At 33.9% G+C, this 23,635-nt stretch overlaps 1 protein-coding gene across 3 annotated transcripts in view; it reads left to right on the forward strand.

The window, feature by feature from the left end:
• Nucleotides 1-23,090, forward strand: part of LOC138707698 (protein zyg-11 homolog B-like) — a 102,767-nt gene extending 79,677 nt beyond the window's left edge. For all 3 annotated transcript variants that reach the window (XM_069837516.1, XM_069837517.1, XM_069837518.1), the window contains 4 exons: nucleotides 3,999-4,185; nucleotides 6,912-7,041; nucleotides 7,125-7,275; nucleotides 12,536-23,090. In XM_069837516.1, the coding sequence (XP_069693617.1) occupies nucleotides 3,999-4,185; nucleotides 6,912-7,041; nucleotides 7,125-7,275; nucleotides 12,536-12,690 (623 nt within the window). In that variant the 3' untranslated portion in view covers nucleotides 12,691-23,090. The remainder of the gene's footprint in view (nucleotides 1-3,998; nucleotides 4,186-6,911; nucleotides 7,042-7,124; nucleotides 7,276-12,535) is intronic.
• The last annotated feature ends 545 nt before the right edge of the window (nucleotides 23,091-23,635 follow it).

Raw genomic sequence — 23,635 nt, forward strand, 5'->3', positions numbered from 1 at the left:
TATAAAGAATATTACGTATTCTTTGTGAGCATTGCAGAAAACGAAAGATAATGCTGGTGTATTAAATGATAGTTACACTAGTCACTAGAAATCTGAAGTTGGTGGAAACAAGCCGGAACTAATTAATATAAAAGTTTCAATATTAACACAGAAAATTAAAAAGTAGTGTATTTAACAAATTCAAAAAGTCATTAGTAAAAATAATACTTTTTCTGAGGTTCAGAATCAATTCTTCCCAATGAAAATCACAAAAACAAAGATGAAAATTGCTACATAGCAAAATTATTGGAATCAGTTTTTAATTTTTTTCATTCATTTTGAAACATCAAAGTTTCACCATACAGCAGAAGTGCCAACTATTGCGAATTGTTCGAAATTATTACGGATTTCCCCCTGCTATTACAGACTTTTGGTTAAAGGGAAAATTATTACGAAAAAAAAAACAATGTTATCGTGGATATATATACAATCACACTCACTCCTCCCCCTTCCCGTCCCCTCCCCTATTTCCCTCTCCCCTCCCACCCTCCCCCTCCCGGCTCTCTCCTCCCTCCCCCTCTCTCTCATATTTGGTAGAATTACAGGCGAAATTATCACTTCCGTCTGCTATAACAGGTTATGTGGAATCAAGAAGCAGCTTAATCTGTGGTGCTACGTCATCGGCACATGGTGTGATTTGTGAAATTGTGAACTAGACGAGTAAATTTGGCACTTTTTGTTCTGCTTTTATTTGTTACATTATACTACATGTAACTGTTATTTCCAGTAGGTACATAAGCAATAGCTATTGCTGGTGTCGCTTCTTCTATCGTGCCTGATCCCCACTCTCGCCACTACTGCTACTTGTTCTCTGCTCACACCCAGCGACCTGCCACCCTCTCGAGAACATCATTAAATAAAATAAAGACTAGTAATATGCGTTAGACACATCCATACTTCGTAATATAAAGACACACGTAAAATTAAAGCACAACCGAAAATGTGCATTCAACACATCCACACTTCGTAATGTAAAGACACACGTTTCACTTCTCCGTAAATACACATCTAGTAATCATTAGTTCAGAATTATTGAGCCACGCTTGTCTCACAAACATTGAGCAACTGAGATGTGGCATGTGGCGTGCATTTCCTTTATGTTTTTACCCCATCCTTATAAACCAACAGACAATGACACCCCTGCCATTTCTCGTCTTTCCACAGTGAATTTAAGTAGAATCATTTTCCCTCATCTCGTATCTCGTCTCAATAGCTCAGATGCTTAGCATGTAGCTCATTTACCATTAGCATGTTTGGTAAGCATATTCGTCAGATCAAAACCCACCCTCAGTGAAGTAATAAGGGGGTGGAAGAGAGAAGGAGCGAGAAAGGAGGGAAGAGGCATGTAGAAAGAAGTTCTATTTTTCGTTACCAGATACCTATCCCAACTTTCATTTTTGCTTTCTAGAATTCCCCACCTTACACGCTCTATTATTCATGCTTCCCTTGAAGTGCCTGGTGAAGAGGATACTGGGCTGGACTTAACCAGCAACAATCATTGCGGTTCTCCCCTCCATTATTTTAATTTCCAGCTTTCTGAAATGAAGCAAGTTCCCAAACTGTATCCACGAGTGAGAAGGTAGCAGTTATTACAAAAATATGAAGATGGTTACACAAAGACATATCCTGGTTTAGTTGTTCCACATGTTAGTGAAAACCATGTGTTTTGTAGTGTGTGCTCATGCAGTTTTGCTGTAGCTCGTGGTGGCCATGATGACTTTAGAAGCCATATTGATTCAAAGAAGTATAAAACGTATGGATAAGTGAAATTGGAAAACAAGCGTATTTCGTCATTCTTTATTTTATAATGATGAAACACTGGTTAGGAATGCTGAATTAATTTTTACATTATTTCTTTTAGAACACAATAGACCATTATTATATTTCACCATGCAGGGAATGTTATTTAGGATAATGTTTCCTGATTCTGAAATAGCACAGAATTATGGTTGAGCAGAGACAAAAACTTTTGCACAAGTTTAGTATGTTGCAGGTGAGACAAAGAAAGAGATATATGTACCATTTTCCTTGGCTCCTAATGGTAGTATTGATACAAATTCAGTAACATTTTACCCACTAGTTGTATCCTTTTTTAATTCTAAGCAAGATCAAATATCCATCCTTCCTTTATCATTACAAGAGAGTATTGGCAGTACAGGAGAAGGAATTTTCTCAGTTTCGATGAAGCATTGTCTTCCCTAGGCATTCCTTGAGAAAACTGGATGTGTTTTTCTTATGACAATATATATATATATATATATATATATATATTTTATAATGATAGTGAAATAAAAGGCACTGCCAGATTTGTGAAAAAAAGCATTCCTATTCTGGGCTGTTCATGTCAGCTTATGTGCATTTGCTGCTTAAAAAACAGCTCTCTAATTGCTAGTTAAATGTAGAAAAATTTTTTATTCATATATTTTGTTTACTTACTTTCTTATGGCTTTTAAGGAACCTGGAGGTTCATTGCCGCCCTCACATAAGCCCGCCATCGGTCCCTATCCTGAGCAAGAGTAATCCAGTCTCCCTCAAATCCATTTTAATATTATCCTCCCATCTACGTCTTGGCCTCCCAAAAGGTCTTATTCCCTTCGGCCTACCAACTAACACTCTATATGCATTTCTGGATTCGCCCATACGTAAAAGATGCCCTGCCCATCTCAAATGTCTGGATTTAATGTCCCTAATTATGTCAGTGAAGAATAAAATGCATGCAGTTCTATGTTGTGTAACTTTCTCATTACATTACATTCAGTGAGGGAAGTGGGAAAAAACCAGAGGCGGTATGCTACCCCAAGATCTTCCCCTGGCATACCTCGATTTTAAAAAGGCATACCCCTCCCTTACAACATACACGTACATGATGTATGCAATAAATCATTTCGTGCAGTCAGTAAAGCGAATCTTTGGAGCTCACACAACACATTAAATTTCTTAATAAAATAATTTCAAGTTACTTCAGTTATTTGCTAGATTATTTTGCAGTGTCCATTGAGACTTATCATTTAAAATAATGTTAAAGCTTGAAAGTGTCTTACTTAATTATAAATAAAAAGTGCAACAACAACAAAAATGACACAGTCACTAACTTGGCAACAATGGCCACCACAAGCTACAGACCACAGCCTTTTATACTTGAAGTACTACCATTGTAAGCATTCCAGGGGTTGACTTATCAAAATAAACGTATCTAAATACACGTTGAATACAGTTCCTGAAGACTGTAGTTTAGATTTACGAAGCAAAGAGATAGTACTCTGTTGTGAAGAAATGTATAAACAAATTTTTACTGATCACATTTTTTCATGACGGTATGTCTTTTTCACTAACTATGTGTCTTCTGGCCATAGAAATGAATGGCAGTATTCCATACCAATGCATACCAATTCACTTCCCTTACTGATTACATGTAAAGGATTAGCAAACACACAACCTGTTTCAGGAAATACCGAACCTATTCCAAACATTACGAGATATGGTCACATCAGTGTTACATTAGCAGTAGTAGTCGATTGAAATAACTTGCAGGAATTGTAATTTATGTTTACATGTGTATGTCGTTAATTTCATTACTTGTAAATGTTAATATTATTTTATGAAATATTTTATGTATTTACAGATATTGTTAAATGTGTGTTTGCTCCTTATAAATTTAATAGTCTTTAAGAATTCAATATGTAAATATTAGTTAGATGGCCTAAGAGTGTTTTAATATGTAATTTCAGCCATTTCTTGCTTACATTAAGTGAAAACACCCTTTTAAGAATAAGCTGCATTTAAGGAAAATAATATGTCTCCAAAGATAGAAACGGGTTTTACTGTATTTATGTTTCAATTATGATCCAAAAATAATTATCATTAAAATTTTATGACATATCTATTGTGGTAATGAAGTTCATGTAATTTTTCTAATTTAACTGGGGTTAAAACTAGTCTTAATTTATGTGATATTTCAGATGAATCTCCAACAACTTGCAGTGTTTTTCTGGAAGAAGGAGGAATGGACTTATTTTTAGAAGTGTTAGTGACTTTTCAAGATGAATGTGCAGTTGAAACAAAGGTGCTAGGTTTAATAAATAATATCGCTGAAGTATCGCAGTTACGACCACGACTCATGGTGCCTGGATTTATGATGAGGCTCAGGTAAATTTAATCCTATTTTTCTTTTATGTCGTGTGTCCAGATATCCTTCATTTAAATGAATGCTGCACTATATAACTTCTTCCAAGTCATGCGAATATTTTCATTTCTGTCCACCACGCAGTAATTAAAATAACACACTAATTTCCTTGTTGTGAAATACACACAAAACACTTATTCAATAAGTAATTTCTTATATCTGGTAAATTAATAAGAAATTATGTGCACGTGACTTTTACAATAAATATTAAACACTAACTTTTCAAAACCAAGTGCAAAGAAAGTAGAATCCTGGTTATACAAGATATGTCATACTACTGTAATTGCTTCATTAATTCGAAAATGACCTTCGAAATCCTTCAATGTAGGAGACAGATGAAAGTTTCAAGGAGCCATATCAGAGCTGTACAGTGAATGGCCATTACATTCCCGACAAAGGCTTCAGTTTTGGCATTATACATGTGGCACTGTAAGGATTGATGTTGTCATTGACACGTGTATTAAAGTGTTTGAGATGCTTATGATGAATTACAGATATTAGACAACCTAAATTTTGGTAGTATGAGACAGAATATGTTATTGATCCTCCTTCCATTAATCCGAAAGAAGAATGCTGTTGTTACCATGACTTTTTCTATGGAATGGATCAACTTCACTTTTTTTTTTTTCTCGTTATTTTTCTTATGTAGGGTGACCAACGTTCTGCTTTTAACAAAACTGCATTTTCTTTTTGTTATATGTTCTGTTGTCTGAGCAAATTGTTACTAGAACACCAAATGTCCCTCTTTTTTCCTACTTGAAGTAAATCGACGTTTATGTTTATTTCCTTTAATAATGTAGGTGTTTTAACACTTGTCTCAAAATAAATAATAGAACGTATTTGCAGGATGAAATTATCATCTCTGCTTTCTGCTGTCTTTCACAATTTATTTAGTTACTACCAGGGAGCAACATAACCCTGTTTCTGACTGGTTTCTGCTTTCTGTCCCATAGCCGCTCTCATGCTTCATTGTTCATTTAGTTTTTCAGCGTATGTTGCACATGGATTTTATTTGATTAATGATGAACCCTGCTCTCTTCACGACTTAATAGACATAAGAACTTCTCCCATTTTGGTACCACATCAAATGTTCAGAAGTGCAGCCTGTATCCTTAATTTGGTAGTCAGAAGTGAGTTTTCGTGAAATTCAATGTGAAAAAACTTGACTGTAGTTCAGTCTTGGATGATTGAGTGAGCAGAGTTAATTGACATGATGATCACTTTAACAACTTCACTTCTTTCATCTTATTTGATGCTTTCATTTATTCGTTTGTTCATTCATTCATTCTATTTTAATAACACTACCAATAATCATGGGATGACCAACTCGAAATCATTCACGGATCAGATATTCATTCTTAAACAAAATTTTGTTTTGACAATTTCTGAATCATCACAGCCATATCATTTTCTTATAACTCTGTGAGCCTGCTGTGAATTTTACTTCCTGATAAATCACTTGTCTCTCACTTTGAGAGAGGAACAGAGGTTAAGGATGTTCGAGAATAAGGTGCATAGGAAAATATTTGGGTCTAAGAGGGATGAAACAACAGGAGAATGGAGAAAGTTGCAAAATGCAGAACTGCACGCATTGTATTCTTCACCTAACATAATTGTTGTTGTTTAGTCAACTGTCCGAAGACAGGTTTGAATCTCATAAGTAACACCAATAAGCCATCACTCACGAGGCAACTAGGCCAGGTGATAACAGGTTAGGGTGGCCAGTTCCTTTCCCCCTCCTAACATAGTTAGGAACATTAAATCCAAACCTTTGCAGACGTAGCTGCACATGTGCACGAGTTCTGACCAGAACAACAATAATTACTATCTGTAAAGGAAAGATTGTGCATAGTTAATAGTACAAAATTTACAGCTGTAAATAAATTTGCCTCAAATTACCAGATTCGGGATACTCATTGAATACCCTTGTGCGTGCATTGGTGTATACACACAGTTAGGAATTGAAAGATGTGTTTCTATTTTCATAGCTACAGCCAAAGGTATGGTTACATGCTTTTCAAAACCTGGCTCTTGAGCCTTTACTTAATGGCAAAGCAAATTCCTTTCAAAATTCACGTATAAATAATTCCGTAACCATAAACTAAGAAACTTCGATATAAAATCCATGTGGAATGAGCCTTCATTTTCAAAACATTAAATTTGTAACACATACACCAGTCAGCATGTATGCTTGCATATGTGTGTGTGTGTGTGTGTGTGCATGCATGCATGCAGAGTGATTCCCAATTTTGTACTATATATAAGTAAACTGAATAACAGCATTTTGCTGCTCATGAACAGATTGTAACTTCTTTATTTATTTATTTATATATATATATATATATATATATATATATATAAAAGAAATGGAATTTTTATTAATTAATTTTTGTATCATTAATTTTTTCAACCACTGTAAACTATTGGGAATATGGATAATAAGCTACCTATGTATGAGAAATTTTTACATTATATGTAAATAATATTATCTCAAGCACTGTGGATGTGAATATTCTAGTGTGAAGATGTAAGAGTACTTAATTTTCATATTTCTTCATTATTTATCCAATATAATGTAAGGATAGGTTTTTCCTCTTGAATGTTATAAGCCCTGCCTATGTAATGGGTATGTATATATGTATGTATACTTTAACTGCTTGTTGGTGTCAATGGTATATTGAATGTACAGGAAATTGTTGCATTCGAACCATATCGATGTCAGTTACTTTGCTGCGGGAATTATTGCACATCTGGCAAGTGATGGTGCTGACACATGGTTGGTTGGAATAGTTACAAGACAGGAGTTGTTACAAGAACTGGTGAGTCAATGATTAAAGCTATTTCTATTTGAAGTTAACAGAAAGTTTTATTATTATGCTAATTGTTGTTTCTGGGTTTTCAGGGAGATGTTGTCATTAATTGGGATACACCAGAAGGTGAAATGGTTGCTTACCGGTCGTTTCATCCATTCTTTCCATTGCTGACTTGTCATGAAGCATTCCAGGTTCAATTGTGGGCAGTGTGGGCTATTCAACATGTTTGTACAAAAAATGGTAAAATATGCGTTCTTCAGTTGATGCTTATGCTTACACTTTGTATTAATATTTGAAATATTCTTATTCCTGAATGTTCATTATGCTACAAAACACATTCACACCCATTCTGTATGTCTAATAAGGTGTGAAGAAACAGAGGTGATGCCTTTACATTTCTTCTGTTTGCCACATGCTTTTATTCACGGCCATAGAGTGACCATTTGCTGATATCGTTTCAGCATGGTGCACGTAAAACAGCTAAATAAAAACAAATTATTTCAAATGTTTGTTGGAAAAAATGATGTCTTCCTTCATGTATACATACCTGATGATGGAAATTCTAGATAGGGCTTACTGGATGAAAAAAATGAAAAGCAAGACTTTTCATTTGAAAAGCAGAGTTTTCCCAAAAAAGCAGGACATGATAATGTGACACATGGCATAACACTTATTTTCAATATTTTATATAATAAAGAAAATTGTTTGTCTTATTATACATTAAAATCGATACAAAACTGTTAATGTGAATTCAGTTAACTGTTTAACTCTACAGATTATAAATAAGCGTATGTCTTGTTTAATTTCCTAATTGTTGGTACTTCTTTGATGAAACATTTTGCTTGACCAAAGAATGTTGTTTGTCACCCAGTAAATTTATACAATGTAGATGTCTTAATTTAATTTTACAAACAATTATTTATGTAGAGGACTCCAGATATAGAATCTTTCTTTCTTTGATTCACTGAGAATTGACTAGAGAAAGAAGCAGGACATTTTCTGATTTTATACAATGCTTACCAGATGCAGGACACGCAACAAAAAAGTAGGAAATGTCCAGCAAAATCCGAACATCTGTTAACCCTAATTTTAGTTCGCTTTCTGGGACTTTGCTTGTGATATTTGATGGACGTAAGTCCTGCAAAGTTTTCAGATTATTACAGTACAGTTTTGAAGTTTCCTAATAAATGAAAGTTACTCGTATTAAAAGAATGAGATGGCCATAGTCCTCAAGTGATTATTTTGTCATCAAATATTTCATGGAGAGTGTTTGCCGAATAAAATGATTTGTGGGGAGTTTCACAGCCATGCTGTAAATATGTACAGTACATCCCTTATTCTGCAAAAATGTAAAAAAAAATGGTGTTAGTAAGTCTTTCACATAATAGTACGAATTTATTGTCTTCCAATAACCTAAAGAGCACCACCTACTTTGCATTGTGTAATGAAGTTTTTGTCCAGCATGAGTATTTTCATCTGCCTAAAATCTTCACTTTTAGTAACATATATTTTATGTCCACTGCTGTAAAGTAACAGCATGTCTGACTCTGAAACAAACGGACTCTGGTTAAAATTCTAGTTGGAGTTTTTTTTAGAGGTTTTCCCCCTTCAGTCAATTGAAACAGAATTGCTAGGTAACTTTTGGCGTTGGACCTCAGACTCATTTTGCCTTAATTAAATTACAACTCCATCCATCACCTTCAGTAGTTTCAGGTCGACCAAGGATTCAGCAGGCTATGCATCATGACTTGCATACAGGTAGCATCTGTCTGAGGAAGCTGAGATGGAGGGGCTTTTGTAGCAGACTGCGTTAGACCTGGGTGATGTGTAGCTGAATCGATAGATGAATAGTGAACCATGATACTTCCAGGAACACAGTCTTTAGGTTAATATAGGATGAAGCTGAATGTAGTACCATAGCTTGTATACAGATGGTATCAATCGGAGGAGGCTGCAGAACTCTCAGGAGGATGAATGGGTGTTTGAGGACTCTATTGAACCTGGGTTTTGTGTAACTGAATTGATAGATGGCACCAAACAGTGAGTCACGATACTTACAGGAATGCAGAAACAAATATCTCTATCTAAAGAAGGTAAGCACAATGAGCCTCAGGCTGTTGTATAAGCCTTCGGGCAGCCTCCATAAAAAGTATTAGCACATTAATGAAACCATATTTCATCTCTTATAAAAATGAGTGATGCATTTACAATGTTATTCCATCATGAACAGACGAGCTTCTAGTTACAGTAACTACTCTTGTATTAAAATAAGAAGTTTTAAGCTCCGGTTTCTCTCCACTTACTGAAAAATCTTATAAGATACGATTTTGATGGAATACCACATTCAGGATAACATTCTTGAAACAGTGTGTATACTCCTTTCGTATGATTCTCCTTTAAAAGATATTTCAACACAAAAAATGCACTATTGGACAATATTGAACTATTTTGAAGGTACAAAGTATTTAGCTGAAAACTAAAAGTAAACTAAGAAACTGCCCAGTTACCAATTAGAAGTGAAAGTGCGGATTTTTTTGTCTTCACCATTGTCCATCCAACTCAAGAGTGAAGCTTGATGTCAACAAGTACATGTGTTGTGATGTCTCGTGATTGCACGTCTATTACAATACACCTCTCGGTATTAACAACTATAGTCCATTATCATATTTTACAATTTACCATTTATTTTTTTGTTTCCAAATAAATAATGTTACAAAATATTAGAATCTATTCGTAGCTTAAATCATTATACTGTAATTTTAAATATATTTACCGTAAGATTACATCATTCATAAGACACCACTAGTTAACAGATACATGCAACAACTGCCTGTAGAGTACGTTATTCAAAAGGAAAGTATCACAGCCTACCCCACAGCTATGACATTATGGCAGTGTGTGAAGCAGGTTAAAGTGTTGTAGACAAAGCTCTAAAGAGAGGAGAAAAGGTTATTGTTTTGAATGTTTTTAAATACTTTTCTCAAACATCAGTGACTTAGATACCATCTTATTCTCAACTCACAACAAGGCTACAAGTAAGGGTAGCCACCCTACCACATTATCTCCTAGCATGGTCGCCTCATAAGTGGTGCCTTATTGAGATCACTTGTGAGGTTCAGACCTGTCTTCGGACAGTTGACTGAAGAACAACCCTTAATGGATGCAATAGAGACATCTGTTTTCCAAACCCTCAGCTCACTTGTTTTGTGTTCCTTGGTCCCATCAAGTGAAAATTATTCTTTGTTCATGTATTATGTGTTGCATGCCTTTTGTTCCATTTACTATATATCCCAAGAATTGTGGAACCAGTTACAGATGAATGAGAGGTGATAACTTATTCCTCTTGTATTCACTTCTGTAATGCTGTAGATGTTAAACAGTTGTTAGTGCAGTATCAGAAATATTAACCATAGATAATCGGAGATGAGGAGAAGATATTTTATCCAAAACGGCCCCTTTGGTTCAGATAAATGGGATTCTACTGTAAAAAGAAGCAGCATTTGTCTGACATTCTGTGATACTTATTAAGAGCACATGCTGAGAGGAAGTCTCTATGTAGATAGATGTCATGAACCAGTCATACTCCTTGAGTGCAGAGTAATACAAACTGCATTGTTTGCGAGGTTTCTTTCTAGAGCCACATATGTAAGATGATATAAGAAATTCCTGAGGAATGGTCTCTCTCTAGCCAATATTGTAAGCGTGTGATAGCTGGAAGAAATGCAGGTGCTGCCTTTGTCTCATATGTTTTTTTTTTAGATTCATTTTCTAGATAATCTGGTTGAAAATAGTCATGTAGAGAATTTCCTGAATCATTATTATCATCTATCTTACCAATATGGTGTACTTTCATGAATATGAGTTTTTTACATTAATTATTGATTTTACAAATTATTAATTCAATATTATAGTGTGAATGTTTCCCCTGCCTCTTTTTATTCTTTTCTCATGCTAGCATTAAGATTCTTTGACTCAGTCATATTCCTAATTCTTCTGTATTCTTAAATGTATATTGTTAAATTGTGTTATAAGAGCATATAATATATATTTTATTTATTTTACAGAAAATCATTACAAATAAAAATATTCGTATTCCCTATGATTTAAATTGCAGAGGTTGCTATACAACAGAAATTCGAGCATCACCATTCATTTGTTCCTAAACTCTGTCAAATTATTAACATGATCATTTAAACCTACTTTTCAATAACAATTCATTCCAAAAGTTCAACCAAATAACTTACAAACTTCTTCTCTTATAGATTATAACTCTGAACAAAATGAGATATGTAATGCCAAAAATACTGTCCTTTATCTCAGTCATGAAATTAATGAAAAAAAAAAAATCCACGTTTGTTTTTGTTCTTTTTTGTTCATTGTTCTAACAGCTTTATGAAAAATTTGTTATGTGTATGTTACATCTGCAATTCGTTGAAAAAGCAAAGGCAAAGCTATCCCATCAGAGTGCTAGTAAGCCCCTTGCAGTGGTGGGATGTTGAGTCTTCCACCTCATGAGGCAATCAGCACTGAGTAGCAGTATGAACGTCAGTTCTACATGCTGGCTGTCTTTGCTCCCATGGAATTACCCATGGAATTTCCGTTAGAGGCTAAGTAAATCCCAGGGTCATCATATGGCAGAAAGGAAGAATCAGTGAAGAAAATTCATGATCCCATTGAGAATTGAACCCATGATCTTCCATGTTGCAACAAAACACCTTTACAATTTTCTGATTGCTTCAAAATTACTGTCAACATTTAATTTAATTTCCAAGAAAAGAAGATTTCTATATTTCTTTACTGTTTTCATATGACACTTCTTTACATAAAAATAAACTACACCACGATCTTTTCTTATAACTACACTCGAACCACCTCCTCTCTGATTCTTGGGATTCAAGCTTGGCCACATGATATTAACATCATGAGACACTTGGATGTGATTAGTGATGATCGGGATCATGTTGTTGGTCATCCAGCAGTAATGTAGTGGTGTATAAATTACATCCCTGACCACATATAACAGATTGATCAACCTAATGGACTTTTAAGGCAATCACTTTGATCAATTTCTCTATGCTGCCATCTAGCGACTGCAAAAGAAGTCACATTATAAATCTGATATGTGATCAGATTGATCAGTCAAATGGACTTTTAAGGCACCCACTTTGATCAATTTCACTCTACTGCCATCTAGCAACTGCTAAAGAAGTGACGTTATAAATCTGATTTATATGTGATCATGGACCACATTAATGATGATTAATAGAATTTAGATGATAATCGAATTTAATGGTAGTAAATAACATGACTGTCAGAAAATACGATGATAATCTTATTAAACCTTTTTTTTTATCTAGTGATATTTCTGTGACCATACAAATTTATGTGAATTTATGATTTCGGTTATTTTTAACTGAACTCGTAAAGACTCTTGAATTGTTTGAATTTTATAAAATGTTTATAGGTGTGAGACCATTAATTGTGTCAATAATGTTTCCAGCAAAACGATATTGTCCAATGCTAGTGGAAGAGGGGGGCTTCAAGATTCTCAAACACCTCCATGACAACATGGAAGTAGATGCAAGTGTGAGAGCTATTTGTCGGAACATTCTTGATGTTCTGGCAGCTGAACGATACAGTCCAGAGTATTGGTAGCATTACAGAAGAGGAAAATAGTGTTATTTTAATTGAACTTCGTAGAGGTTGCAAATCTCATGTGATAAATCATGTTTAGTAATGATAGTGCTGCTGAGTCATAAGTTATAAATGAAATACAGCCACTGAGTGATACAACAGTGTAATGCAGTGGGATAGTGTCATATTTAAAATTTTAATGATGTGATCATTAAATATGGAAATTACGAAAAAGTGACCTGGATCCAGTAAATAATATAAATAATAATGGTACATCAGTGATCAAAATCGATATGATCAAACTGAAAACCCATTCCTTGGGCAGCTGTGTATATATAATTACGTTCTTTGGTATTGTAAAATTGTGATAAAGCAAAACTTTCGTGTAATTAATCTGGTAATCAGTGCATTGTATTTATATCAACAAAAATGTCACTTGTGACTCTCTGTGCAAACCAAAAAGTACGAATCATGTGTCACATGTAATGTGGTAAGATATTAGCATAATTCGTTATGATTTTTAAAGGTAATTTATGAGATGTGTCCAGAAAGTAAGTCCGAATTGGGTTTTAAAAAAATATTTCCATCGGATTCTGCACAACTTAAACGGTTTTGTACATATTATCCGTATCTCTGTATCGTGGAATGACAACCCTGTGATGAGAACCACGTATTCACAGCTTCTTTGACATCGTCATCTTTGAAGAAATGCTGCAGAAACAGATCAAAAATCATTTTACTGTAAGAGATATGATCAGATTGTTCTCACCCAGTTTTCTTCATGAGATTTTGTTTTGGCAGCAGTGTGCAGCTGGGCTTGTCATGAAACAACACAACAGTGCAATTAAGCATGCCATATCCTTTGTTCTGAATCACACAGCACAGTTTCTTTATTGTCTCACAATAGACGTCTATGTTGATTTTTGTGTCTGTAGGCGAAAATCCAACAAGGAAAATATCTTATCTGTAACAAAACACTGTGCATATGATTTTACGAGTTGAAATGGTCTGCTTGGCATTTGTCTTTGTTGGTGGTAATATGTGCCTCCATTCCACAGATGATTGCTTCAATTCAGGAGTCATGCGATGTCCATGCCTCATCACCTCTAACAATAGGTGACCGTACACACATATTCTTTTCTCTGTAAAATCGAATCATGAGGAAAATAGTGCCTGTTATTGTGTATCAGCAAGTGCCATGATAGAACGTGGAGCGATATTTTGATGCTTTATTCTCTGGAGTGGTGCGTGCACATCAGTTGGCATTGAATATCCACATGCCACACGACGTGCTAAATGTTGTTTGTGTTTATGTGTTTTATAAAGTTAAAGTGATGACCGACATTCATCATGCTAATGGAGCATTTTTTACTGAATTTATGAGATTTATGGTCTCGCCCAGCTTTACGAAAGCTGAAATCGAACAATTAGGTGGTTTCACATTGTTAATGTGATGATTATGTCGTGTTGAATAGTAATGCTATAATAAAATCAATCAATTAACCAGATTGTTTTTATTTTCCTACACTTTGTCTGTGTACTGAGCAAAAAAAACAAAGGTTGTGTTAGCTGTATATCTAAGCTACTCTCTGTGGCCATTAGAATACAGATGCAGCAGAAACTACCCATCACAGTAAATATTTCATTTAGAAGTAATGATTTTTAATTGCATTTGCTCCTCTTCTCGGATCGATTCTAGAATCTAGACAAGGTGATACTACTTTAAGGAATGAAAACATTTACTTATCATTGAATACTCCTTTAAAACTTTCTACAGACATTTTTAGATTTCTTGTGTAATGTGCTTCAAAACCTTAGGAGATTTACTTATAATTAAATACTTGTCTTTTAAAATTTTATACAGAGATTTGCAGGTTTCTGGTATAACGTGTCCCAAACCCCGAGGAGAAATTCCTGTCATAAACGTAAGATCTTCATAACTACGGAATTCTGCGAGTCTTAGAGTCCTGGTGCAAATAAATGCCTGTGGCAGAAATTATTATTCATTGGTTATAAAATCTTTCAACAATCTAGTTTCTTTATACACTAGGAAAAATAATCTGCTGGAACATAAGGAAATTTACAACTATTCAATGTTTGTAGATCAAAATTAATTCTTTGTTGTTCTTTATACACTTTTAACACTTACATAATCACTGATTAACACAGTAAAGAAGTTATAAAGTTAATCAAAATTAATTATTTTGAGTTGTATGTTATTAAAATGTTTATACGTATCAAGAAATACTAACATATGGATATAAAAGAAATTCACAGCAACAGTGAATAAAATTACGGATTTCAGAATGGCTGGACTATGTTAAATATCTTCGTGAATAGCTCTTAAAAGTGGCGAAAATTCCATTATCTGGAATGTACTTTATGAATTATGTGAAAAGTATTCCACTATGGTTATTACTGACGTATGTTAAATATATTAATATTAGCAGAAAATCCCATTTTTACATGAAATATTTGTAAATTAACTTCATTCAAAATCTACTTGATTAAAAATTACGAGAGCACTATAATATTACTGACATTCTGAGTTTTATTGTCAGCAAAGAATCAATATGCATATTTTAATATACCAGTATTAAACTCTCTATTCTCACAAGTAAAGCTAAACATATGGTTTACTGAAGCATTCCTTTCAATACAATTCACATACACATCCATTAACTACATTTACAAAGCATTTAATTTTACCTGGTTTCTTAGTTTCTTATTTACATTTCTTTTTCAAAATTTTGGATATGCTACTCTTATTTCTTTCTCTTCCTTCGATTTTCTTTTTCATCACCAGGAGACAAATAATGTCCTAAATCTGAATCTGAACTCATATTATTAAGGACTTGACCCACCATTTGATCAGCTCTTGCACATTGAAACATTTAGCTGGGGACTCAGCGGCATGAATAATTTTGCTGTCATCTATCACTTCGTTCATGGAACTATAATTGAACTCATTATTGCAGAATGAACATGAGAGAATCAGAATTTTATGTATTCTTCAATTCAAAGATGTGGTAAGCCTACTTATCTCATTATTCTTGCACATGGGTGCTCAATCTTCGTATACTGCTGAAATATGTGTTTTCTGAAGTTTTTTTATTTATTTATTTTTTTTTTGCTGTTGAAAATTATATATTTTTATTATAGTTTAAGACATCACCCATTATTAAAAATTATTATGCTATTACTGCACTTTGAATCATTTTAAATCAACGTATTCATAATTGTCATCAGCTTCAAGGATTTGGACCGTGTTGGTCTGTTCAGACTCCATTAAAAAACTGCTCATTTCATCATCGTCTAGGGTGTCCAACTTGTCTGCGTCCTTTAGGGCAATAGGTTTCTACAACTCTTGCATGCTGTGCAGAGTCTGTTCTGGATAGGTGGTCTTTCCAATGCTGTCTGTAACTTTTAATGACCTCATTTAATTCTTTAGCGCCTAATTCTGCTATGATTTCTTTATTAGTAAGTTATAATTTGCTATTGCTCGTAGAAACCACATTTGTTCTGATTCAGCCCTTTTTTTTTTTGTTGCTTTTTTTAGTGTCTATATTTAATAATTTAACAGAATTCTGTAAAAAAAAAAAAAAAAAGACACGTATATTAGATCGAAGCTATTATTTATACCTGCTGATCTACCATAAAGCACGTGTCTTTATATCTATGAGATCAAATGGTTCGTGTCTATTAGGCCTTAATTGCGGCGGATTAATACAAATTCATTGTTTACATTGGGATCCAAAGACTCGTTGACTTTCTGTCTAGTGGTGAGGAAACAGAGAGTAGAAATAAACTACTGTTTTTCTGCAGGTATACTTCATCTCACTGGAGTGTCTTGTTATGGAAGATAGGGTAGCACTAAATTCAAGAGTTCGTCAAAGGTTTCTCCAGTCATCCTTATGTAATTCTTAAAATCCTACAGATTATTCTATCTTAGTTCTCTCAATAGAGACATGTGACAATACTTATTTCTTTCAGCTAGCCATATCTTCTGCCATGAATGTAGTCTTTTCTATTTGTGTAAAATAAAGTTTCCATAACAGCACAGACACTTACACATATTTTTCCTTTCTCTCATCCACATTGTTAAATTTCAACATGCTTACTTCACTTCTACACATACAAAATACTGAAGTCGCCAAAGGAACGACAAAATCACGTTGAAAATTTGTATAGACCCAGAAACAAAATTGGGCCACCTGAATTTTCCAAGTTCCAGTTATAATATACTGTGTATGTTCAGTAAGCATTGCATTGTATTGATAATGAACTTGCTAGGTTTGTGCCCTGAAAACTCAGTGCAGTAACAGGGTAATATCTTAATTGTAGGTATGCAGTTTCGTCATTTCTACTGTCAGAAATTTCAGACATGTTGAATATGTTGATAAGTTATGATAGTATTCATGATACATAGTGGGAATATATGTCGGAAGATCCAACATGTCTCTCTTATTTTTGTATGTAACTGACCAGCAGGTCTTGAACAGTAGCTCTTGTTGGACTGTTCTAGGCTCTATAATGGCTTTTCTTGCCTCCCACATGTACAGACTCAGAAGCAAAATTCAGGGGGCCCAAATTTTGGTTCTGGGTCTGTACATGACAATGTACCATTCTAGATGACACGACAAAAAACAGTTTTCGACCATACACTCACGGTCTTTCCCTCAGAAATGGAATGAACGGTACAATCACATGTTAAGTCCCCCAGTGACTTACTTATTCACTGTGTATAGGCAAAAACACTTTCTTCCACATGCCATTCATTCATGCACGCTATCTATACCATTTCAACATGCGACAATTTTACAGAGGAAAGAATGTGTGTATATGGCCACCTAATGTGGTTCGAGAATGTATTGCCCTGTTCATTCTATTGTATGAGAAAGGTGAACACACCAGCAGCCTGTTTCTGTTTATGTTGCTGAGTGAACAACTTTGGCACCCAGCATGAGCACAACTTCCGAAAACATAGACAATTTGACAAAATTTCGTGTAGAAAAGATTGAAGTTTGTGGAAATTATAGGGAAAATGACGAAGTTTTGAATCATCAGCCCTTATAAACTTTCTCTTTGACTACACACATCAAACCATCATTGACTATAGATAGTCGGCCACTTCAGTGATGATCATGCACATTTTCACGATCTTCATTAAATTTCCTAACCCATTGCCTTACTATTGAATCATATATTGCTTATTCTTCATACACCTCACAAAGTTGAATGTCTGTGTCGGTTTCACATTGCTTTGATTCAAGAAACAAATAACAAACGACATTTCACTGGCCAACAGGTGCTCAATTGTCATGATTACTTCAAAGACAAAGAACTACTTATCAGCACGATCTAATTGTATCCAATGGCAATGGATGAAAGATCTCAGGATGCAAATAAAAAAAATAGTGACTGCAGTAGCAATATTTGCAATTGAAACTCACTTTATGGACATGCTTCATATACCACTCCAGCCTGTTTCCTTTCCTTTCTCTCTATTTTTCGTTTATTTCAGAGTAAAAATGGATTTTTCACAATAACATTAAGTAGGTGGCCTCGAATGGAATATGATATGCATTTACTAAAAAATACTTTTAAAAAATCCCAACAGAACAGCACATTACAAAACACGTCATAATTAAGAATGTGACAAATTTTCCAAAACCTGTATTACTTTTGAGTTTATCGAATTTATATAGTTCTTTACAAAATAATTTGGTCACTTATTCTGAATAATGTTTGTTAATCTTATCTTAAGAATGCATGCAGTTAGATATTGCAGCGTATTGTCATGTCATATTTAATTATTTTCAGGAAATGAAGAAAAAATGTTGTAAGAAATTAATACATTAACAAAATGTTAAAATGTTTATATTTTAAGAATTATTATTATTACTGTGAAATACAGTAATTGAGAAATCTTTGACTTCCTTTGACATTTTGGTTAAACATATTCGTATACATTATTTTTTGTAGTGTGTGTATGTGTGTATGTATGTACGCATGTACATATGTACGTACGTACATACGTACGTACTTGCTATACATCCCTTGTAAATTGGCTGGTGTTGATTCCATGAACTAGCAGAGTGCATAATACCCCTTCACGAATGCTTTCATCCTCTCAATGTCCCATGATCCATAATCACCTACGATGTTTTTATATGACATTGGTGATCTGTCATGTAACATGGGACACACAATACGTGTGTGTGTGTGTGTATGTTTTTTTTTTTTTTTTTTTTGCACTTCAATTGAATAAATAAATAAGGAATACTAATAATGTTCAAAATTATTTAAGTCTAGCCTTTTGTCAAAACAGCTGTTGAAAATGATTTCACCTCTCTGAATTCAAACATCACATCAGCATAGAAAATTTTCATACACTTGTTGTAGCTCATTTTCTGTAATTTCATAATAATTTATTTGATTTAATTTTTCAGAGCTTTAAGAGTATGTGAATTGCTTCTATACACTTTCCCATGTATAAAAGTCACAGACATTTACATCAGGGGAACGAGGTGGCCAAATTCCATGACTAAGTAATTGATTATCAAACACCTGTTCTAGGTAATGCATTGCATAATGGGCTGTGTGCCAGTGGCATTATCCTGCTGAAAGTATGCGTGATGTTTTTTTCTTTTTTTCCTCAGATGAAGTCGCAAAAAAATATATAGTATAGTATGTTTTGAACATAATGGTCCGAGTTAACTGTGTCATAAAATAAAATAGGGCCAGTTATCCTGTGTGCAGTAATGCCACACCACACACTCACTTTTTCATTATGAAAGGGAATTTCATGAACTGAATGTGGATTTTTAGTGATCCAATGCTTCATATTCTGAGAGTTCACGTACCTACTTAAATGGAGCCAAGCTTCATCATTCATGATTAAAAGAGATGATCAACTACTGTCATGAACAGATTGCAACATCCACCAACAGAAATTCACAAGAGTAGCAGGATCCACTGGTGTTAATTGATGAACTATGATACTGAAATTTTATATGGATACAAGTTCAACATTTTCAATCCCCTTATTGCTGATGTTTTTGATATGTCACATTTCTGCACTAACTGGTGTGAAGATTTCTTCGAACTTAGTTTCATTGGTGTCCAAATATTTGCAAATTTCTCGTTCATTAAAACACTCTTCTTTCGGTTTTTCCTTCTGTTTAAAATAGACCTAGTTTCTCGCCATTTTTTAAACAACTATGTTATGTATTGTTTTGAAAGTACTGGAGCACCAAAGAAACAATGTCGAAATTTGTGTACACATCTTTTGTACGGTTTCTTCTTTAAAAGATATCACTCGACAAGGAACATTCTTTGTTCAGTAATGTACCCCACTTTGTTGATAACTTGCTTCCGACAAGAAGTTAGGAATGCTACTGGGAAAACCAATCCCTTCTATCAATACTATGGGTGACCCGCTGCATCCTTACCTTCCTGTACTGAAAACCAGAAAGTGTATAAAAACGACAACGCACTCTTGAAGCTGTGGAAAAAGAATTATAAGTGGAATTACAGAAAATGAGTTGCTGCGGGTGTATGAAAATCTCTTACACTGATGTGATGTTTGCATTCAGAGAAGTGAAAATCATTTCTTGAACACCTGCTTTGATGAATGTTAAGATCTACATTATTTTTAACATTATTTTTTACTTTATTGAAGTGCATATGACATCTTAAACTTCCCGCATTTACTTTCCTTCACCATGCATTTCCTTGTCTTCAATAGAACCTGTGCTGCCAGCTGACCACCACGTCCCCATCCCTTCCGTACCAGGCCAGTCAGCAGAGATCTTCCCAGCACTCACCCATGATGGGACCAGTCAAAGTGCTGGCAAATTTTAAATGATCCTCTTTGTGTGTATGCAGGTATTTGTGGTATTTCTGACAGTACACTAGGCTGCAGGAGTAATATCTGATTGTGCCATATTGCTTTACAGCATTGAGATAAATAGATTACTGTTAGAGATTAGCTGAACATGGCTCATAACTAGAGCTAAACAATATGGGATGTCATTTTATTGCACCTAGAACTGACAGTGATTTGTGGAATAACAAAGCATATCTAAAGTCGAACACAAGAATATAAAATACCGATAACCACGACATTTTTGCTGATACATGTTACGTTTCCTGCCTTGTGCAAAGATAGATCAAAGCTTGCTTATTTTCTACTTAGTGTAGAAGTGTGAAAACCAAACTTATTCTCTCAGGAGTGCTTTATGTGCATGCTTTCAGTTCAGTAATATGTGCGCATGTTGATTTACTGCATTTAAAGAAACATACATAGAGAAGGTGACTCTGGCGATGTTCACGATGATGATGCCGTATTCTTTTATCATCACTTTGAGTAGGGTTGCCAACTAGCCGGTATTTCACTGGCACAGCGGGAAATTTTGGCGGATCTCAACATAAGACTGGTGACCAGTATCAACCCCTTACCGGCCCTACATGTGCCCGGTAATTTTATTAAATGAGTTTGAGAACTTGTGATAACAGCTTTTATCATATATACTAAAAAGGATTTTTCTCTATTTCGTGGGACATTTTAATCTTTAATTCAGAGCAGCTGAAGATAATATGGAAATTTTTAAGTATTCTTCAATCTAAATACTTGATGGTTGTACACCAAAAGTGGAAGAAATTTTAAGTATTAGACAAAAACTAAGGCTGCAACTAGATTAAGATATACTCTATGGTGAACTGTGCCTTTCAAATGTCACGGATTCTTCCTTTGTGAAATATGCACATTTGACAAGTTTTAAAAAAAGTGTGAATATTTTAGGATGGGGATGCCTCAGAGAAATCTCCACAGATAAGAACGCTACTTCAACAAGTGTAATTGCTATTCCTGCAAGCATTTCTTTTTTGGAGTGTGCATTCAGTATCATTAATGATGTGGAATAATGGGAGGAATCGTTTAACTGTGGAAATAGTAAAAGCTGAACTTTGTACTAGGGAAAATCTTAAATTTAATTATGTAGAATTGTATCACTTTATAGGAAAAGAAAAGAAATTTCTTAAGGCTGTGGTATCAAGCTCCAAATACAAAATTAAAAAGTGCATTTTTGAACACTCTTACCGTTTCTCAATTTATTATTATTATTATTATTATTATTATTATTATTATTATTATTATTATTGCTCATATCATAATAGCAGATTCTGTATTTAGTTTATTATATACTCGAATATTTATCTAAACTTGCGTGTGTAAAATGGCCGGTAATTTTATTTACCAGAGTTGGCAACCCTAATTTTGAGGAATATGAATTATTATTGCAACTATACCTGTTTTTTTTAAAGATGGGACATGACAGTTAAGCAGCCGAGCTTGGAACTACAGCGCTATGTTGCCAATATGGACTACCTCGCTGCCAGCTGATGGAAGCTAGCAATTGATGTTAAGATGGCAGACATTAAAACATTTAGGGCTATTGACAATTGATGCGAAGGTAAAAAAAAAACAATACAAAAATCGACAGAGAATCAAAGACGAAACGTACCAATGCTAACATTGTGTGCACAATAAATGTTGCCAAGAGAGCTATTAAGCACTCACCACGTGGAAACTGTAACTTTGGCAACTCAACCGTTGTTTCCATAGCAACAGGCCTACCATGCTATGTGACATTCAGTTGTTTTTCTGATCGCAACACTCCTGTCATGTCCCATCTTAAAAAAAAAAAAAAAAACAGGTATAAGGAATATGAGTATGTAATATCGAAAACGTGTAAAAGGTAATATTTTCTTAAAGAATTTGAAGAACTGGATAAAAAAAACCAGATGACTACACATGCATGAACTTATAAAATAAATTGACATACTTAAGGTAGGCTATCACAAAGAATTTATATCGAATGCATTATTTAGAAACTTCATCCATACATTATAATACATTTAATGGTTACAAAAATAAGTGAAATTATAATATTTAATAAATTAAATTCTATTAAAAATCTCATACATTTCTGGGATTATTGCTTAAGTATCACATTACTAAAGCAGTCGACATTTTGCTTTGTTTGCTTAATAGAAAATGAAGTAATTGTTTTTTTTAATGCTTTTAATTATTTATACTACACGGTGTGAGATTTAAATTTCCCTTAAAATAATTATGAAGAATTTTTCTGCAAATTGCATAATGATTATAGTGGTGAAGAATGGTAATATTTTACAAGCGATTATGTTTTAATGAGGATGAGGCAGTTTTTATAATCAATTATTGTGTTAATGAAAACGAGATATTCTTTTTACTATTATTAGCTTACATTGCAGAGGTCCCTGAAAAACCAGGCATTGATTTTCGACTACAACTCTGTTTTGATGTTAACATTTGTTACATATGGTGATGAGAACTCTTCAGTATTAATAAAATTAATTGTATGATTGTTATAAAAGTGGATATTTTTACTAATCTTGGGAATTATGAGTATAATGAAAACTGATGATATCCGCTGAAATTAAAATTTGATTTCAGTATATATTCCATGAAAGTTAAAGTAAGAGTTATGTTTCTACAGTAATGACACTATTTAATATTTTTACAATTAATCACTGAAACGCGCACTTTATCTTTAAGTGGTTGGGATATTCAAAGGAACTAGTAAAAATTGAAATGGGTAGATTTTTTTTCTGAAGAGAGAAACATTAAACCTAAACTTCTCTCATAGTTATTTGAGAGGGACGTAGACTTTGACTGATAGGTCAGTTCCATATCAAACTGACATGAGGTGTTGGAAATACATACAATGGCTGTCATAATTAAAGATCATATGCCATCTTTATAAGCATAAATCTTTAGGAGAATAATGTGGAGAAGATTTTATTTAAAATATTTACTATAGACCTATGTTTAAAAATTTGGATTAGGATTTCTTTCAGCTAAGTTTTCAAATAGTTATAATGATTATATTTGCTTAAATGCACTACAAATTTCATCACA

The sequence above is a fragment of the Periplaneta americana genome, chromosome 10 (genome assembly GCF_040183065.1).
Source record: "Periplaneta americana isolate PAMFEO1 chromosome 10, P.americana_PAMFEO1_priV1, whole genome shotgun sequence".
NCBI classification, from domain to species: domain Eukaryota; kingdom Metazoa; phylum Arthropoda; class Insecta; order Blattodea; family Blattidae; genus Periplaneta; species Periplaneta americana.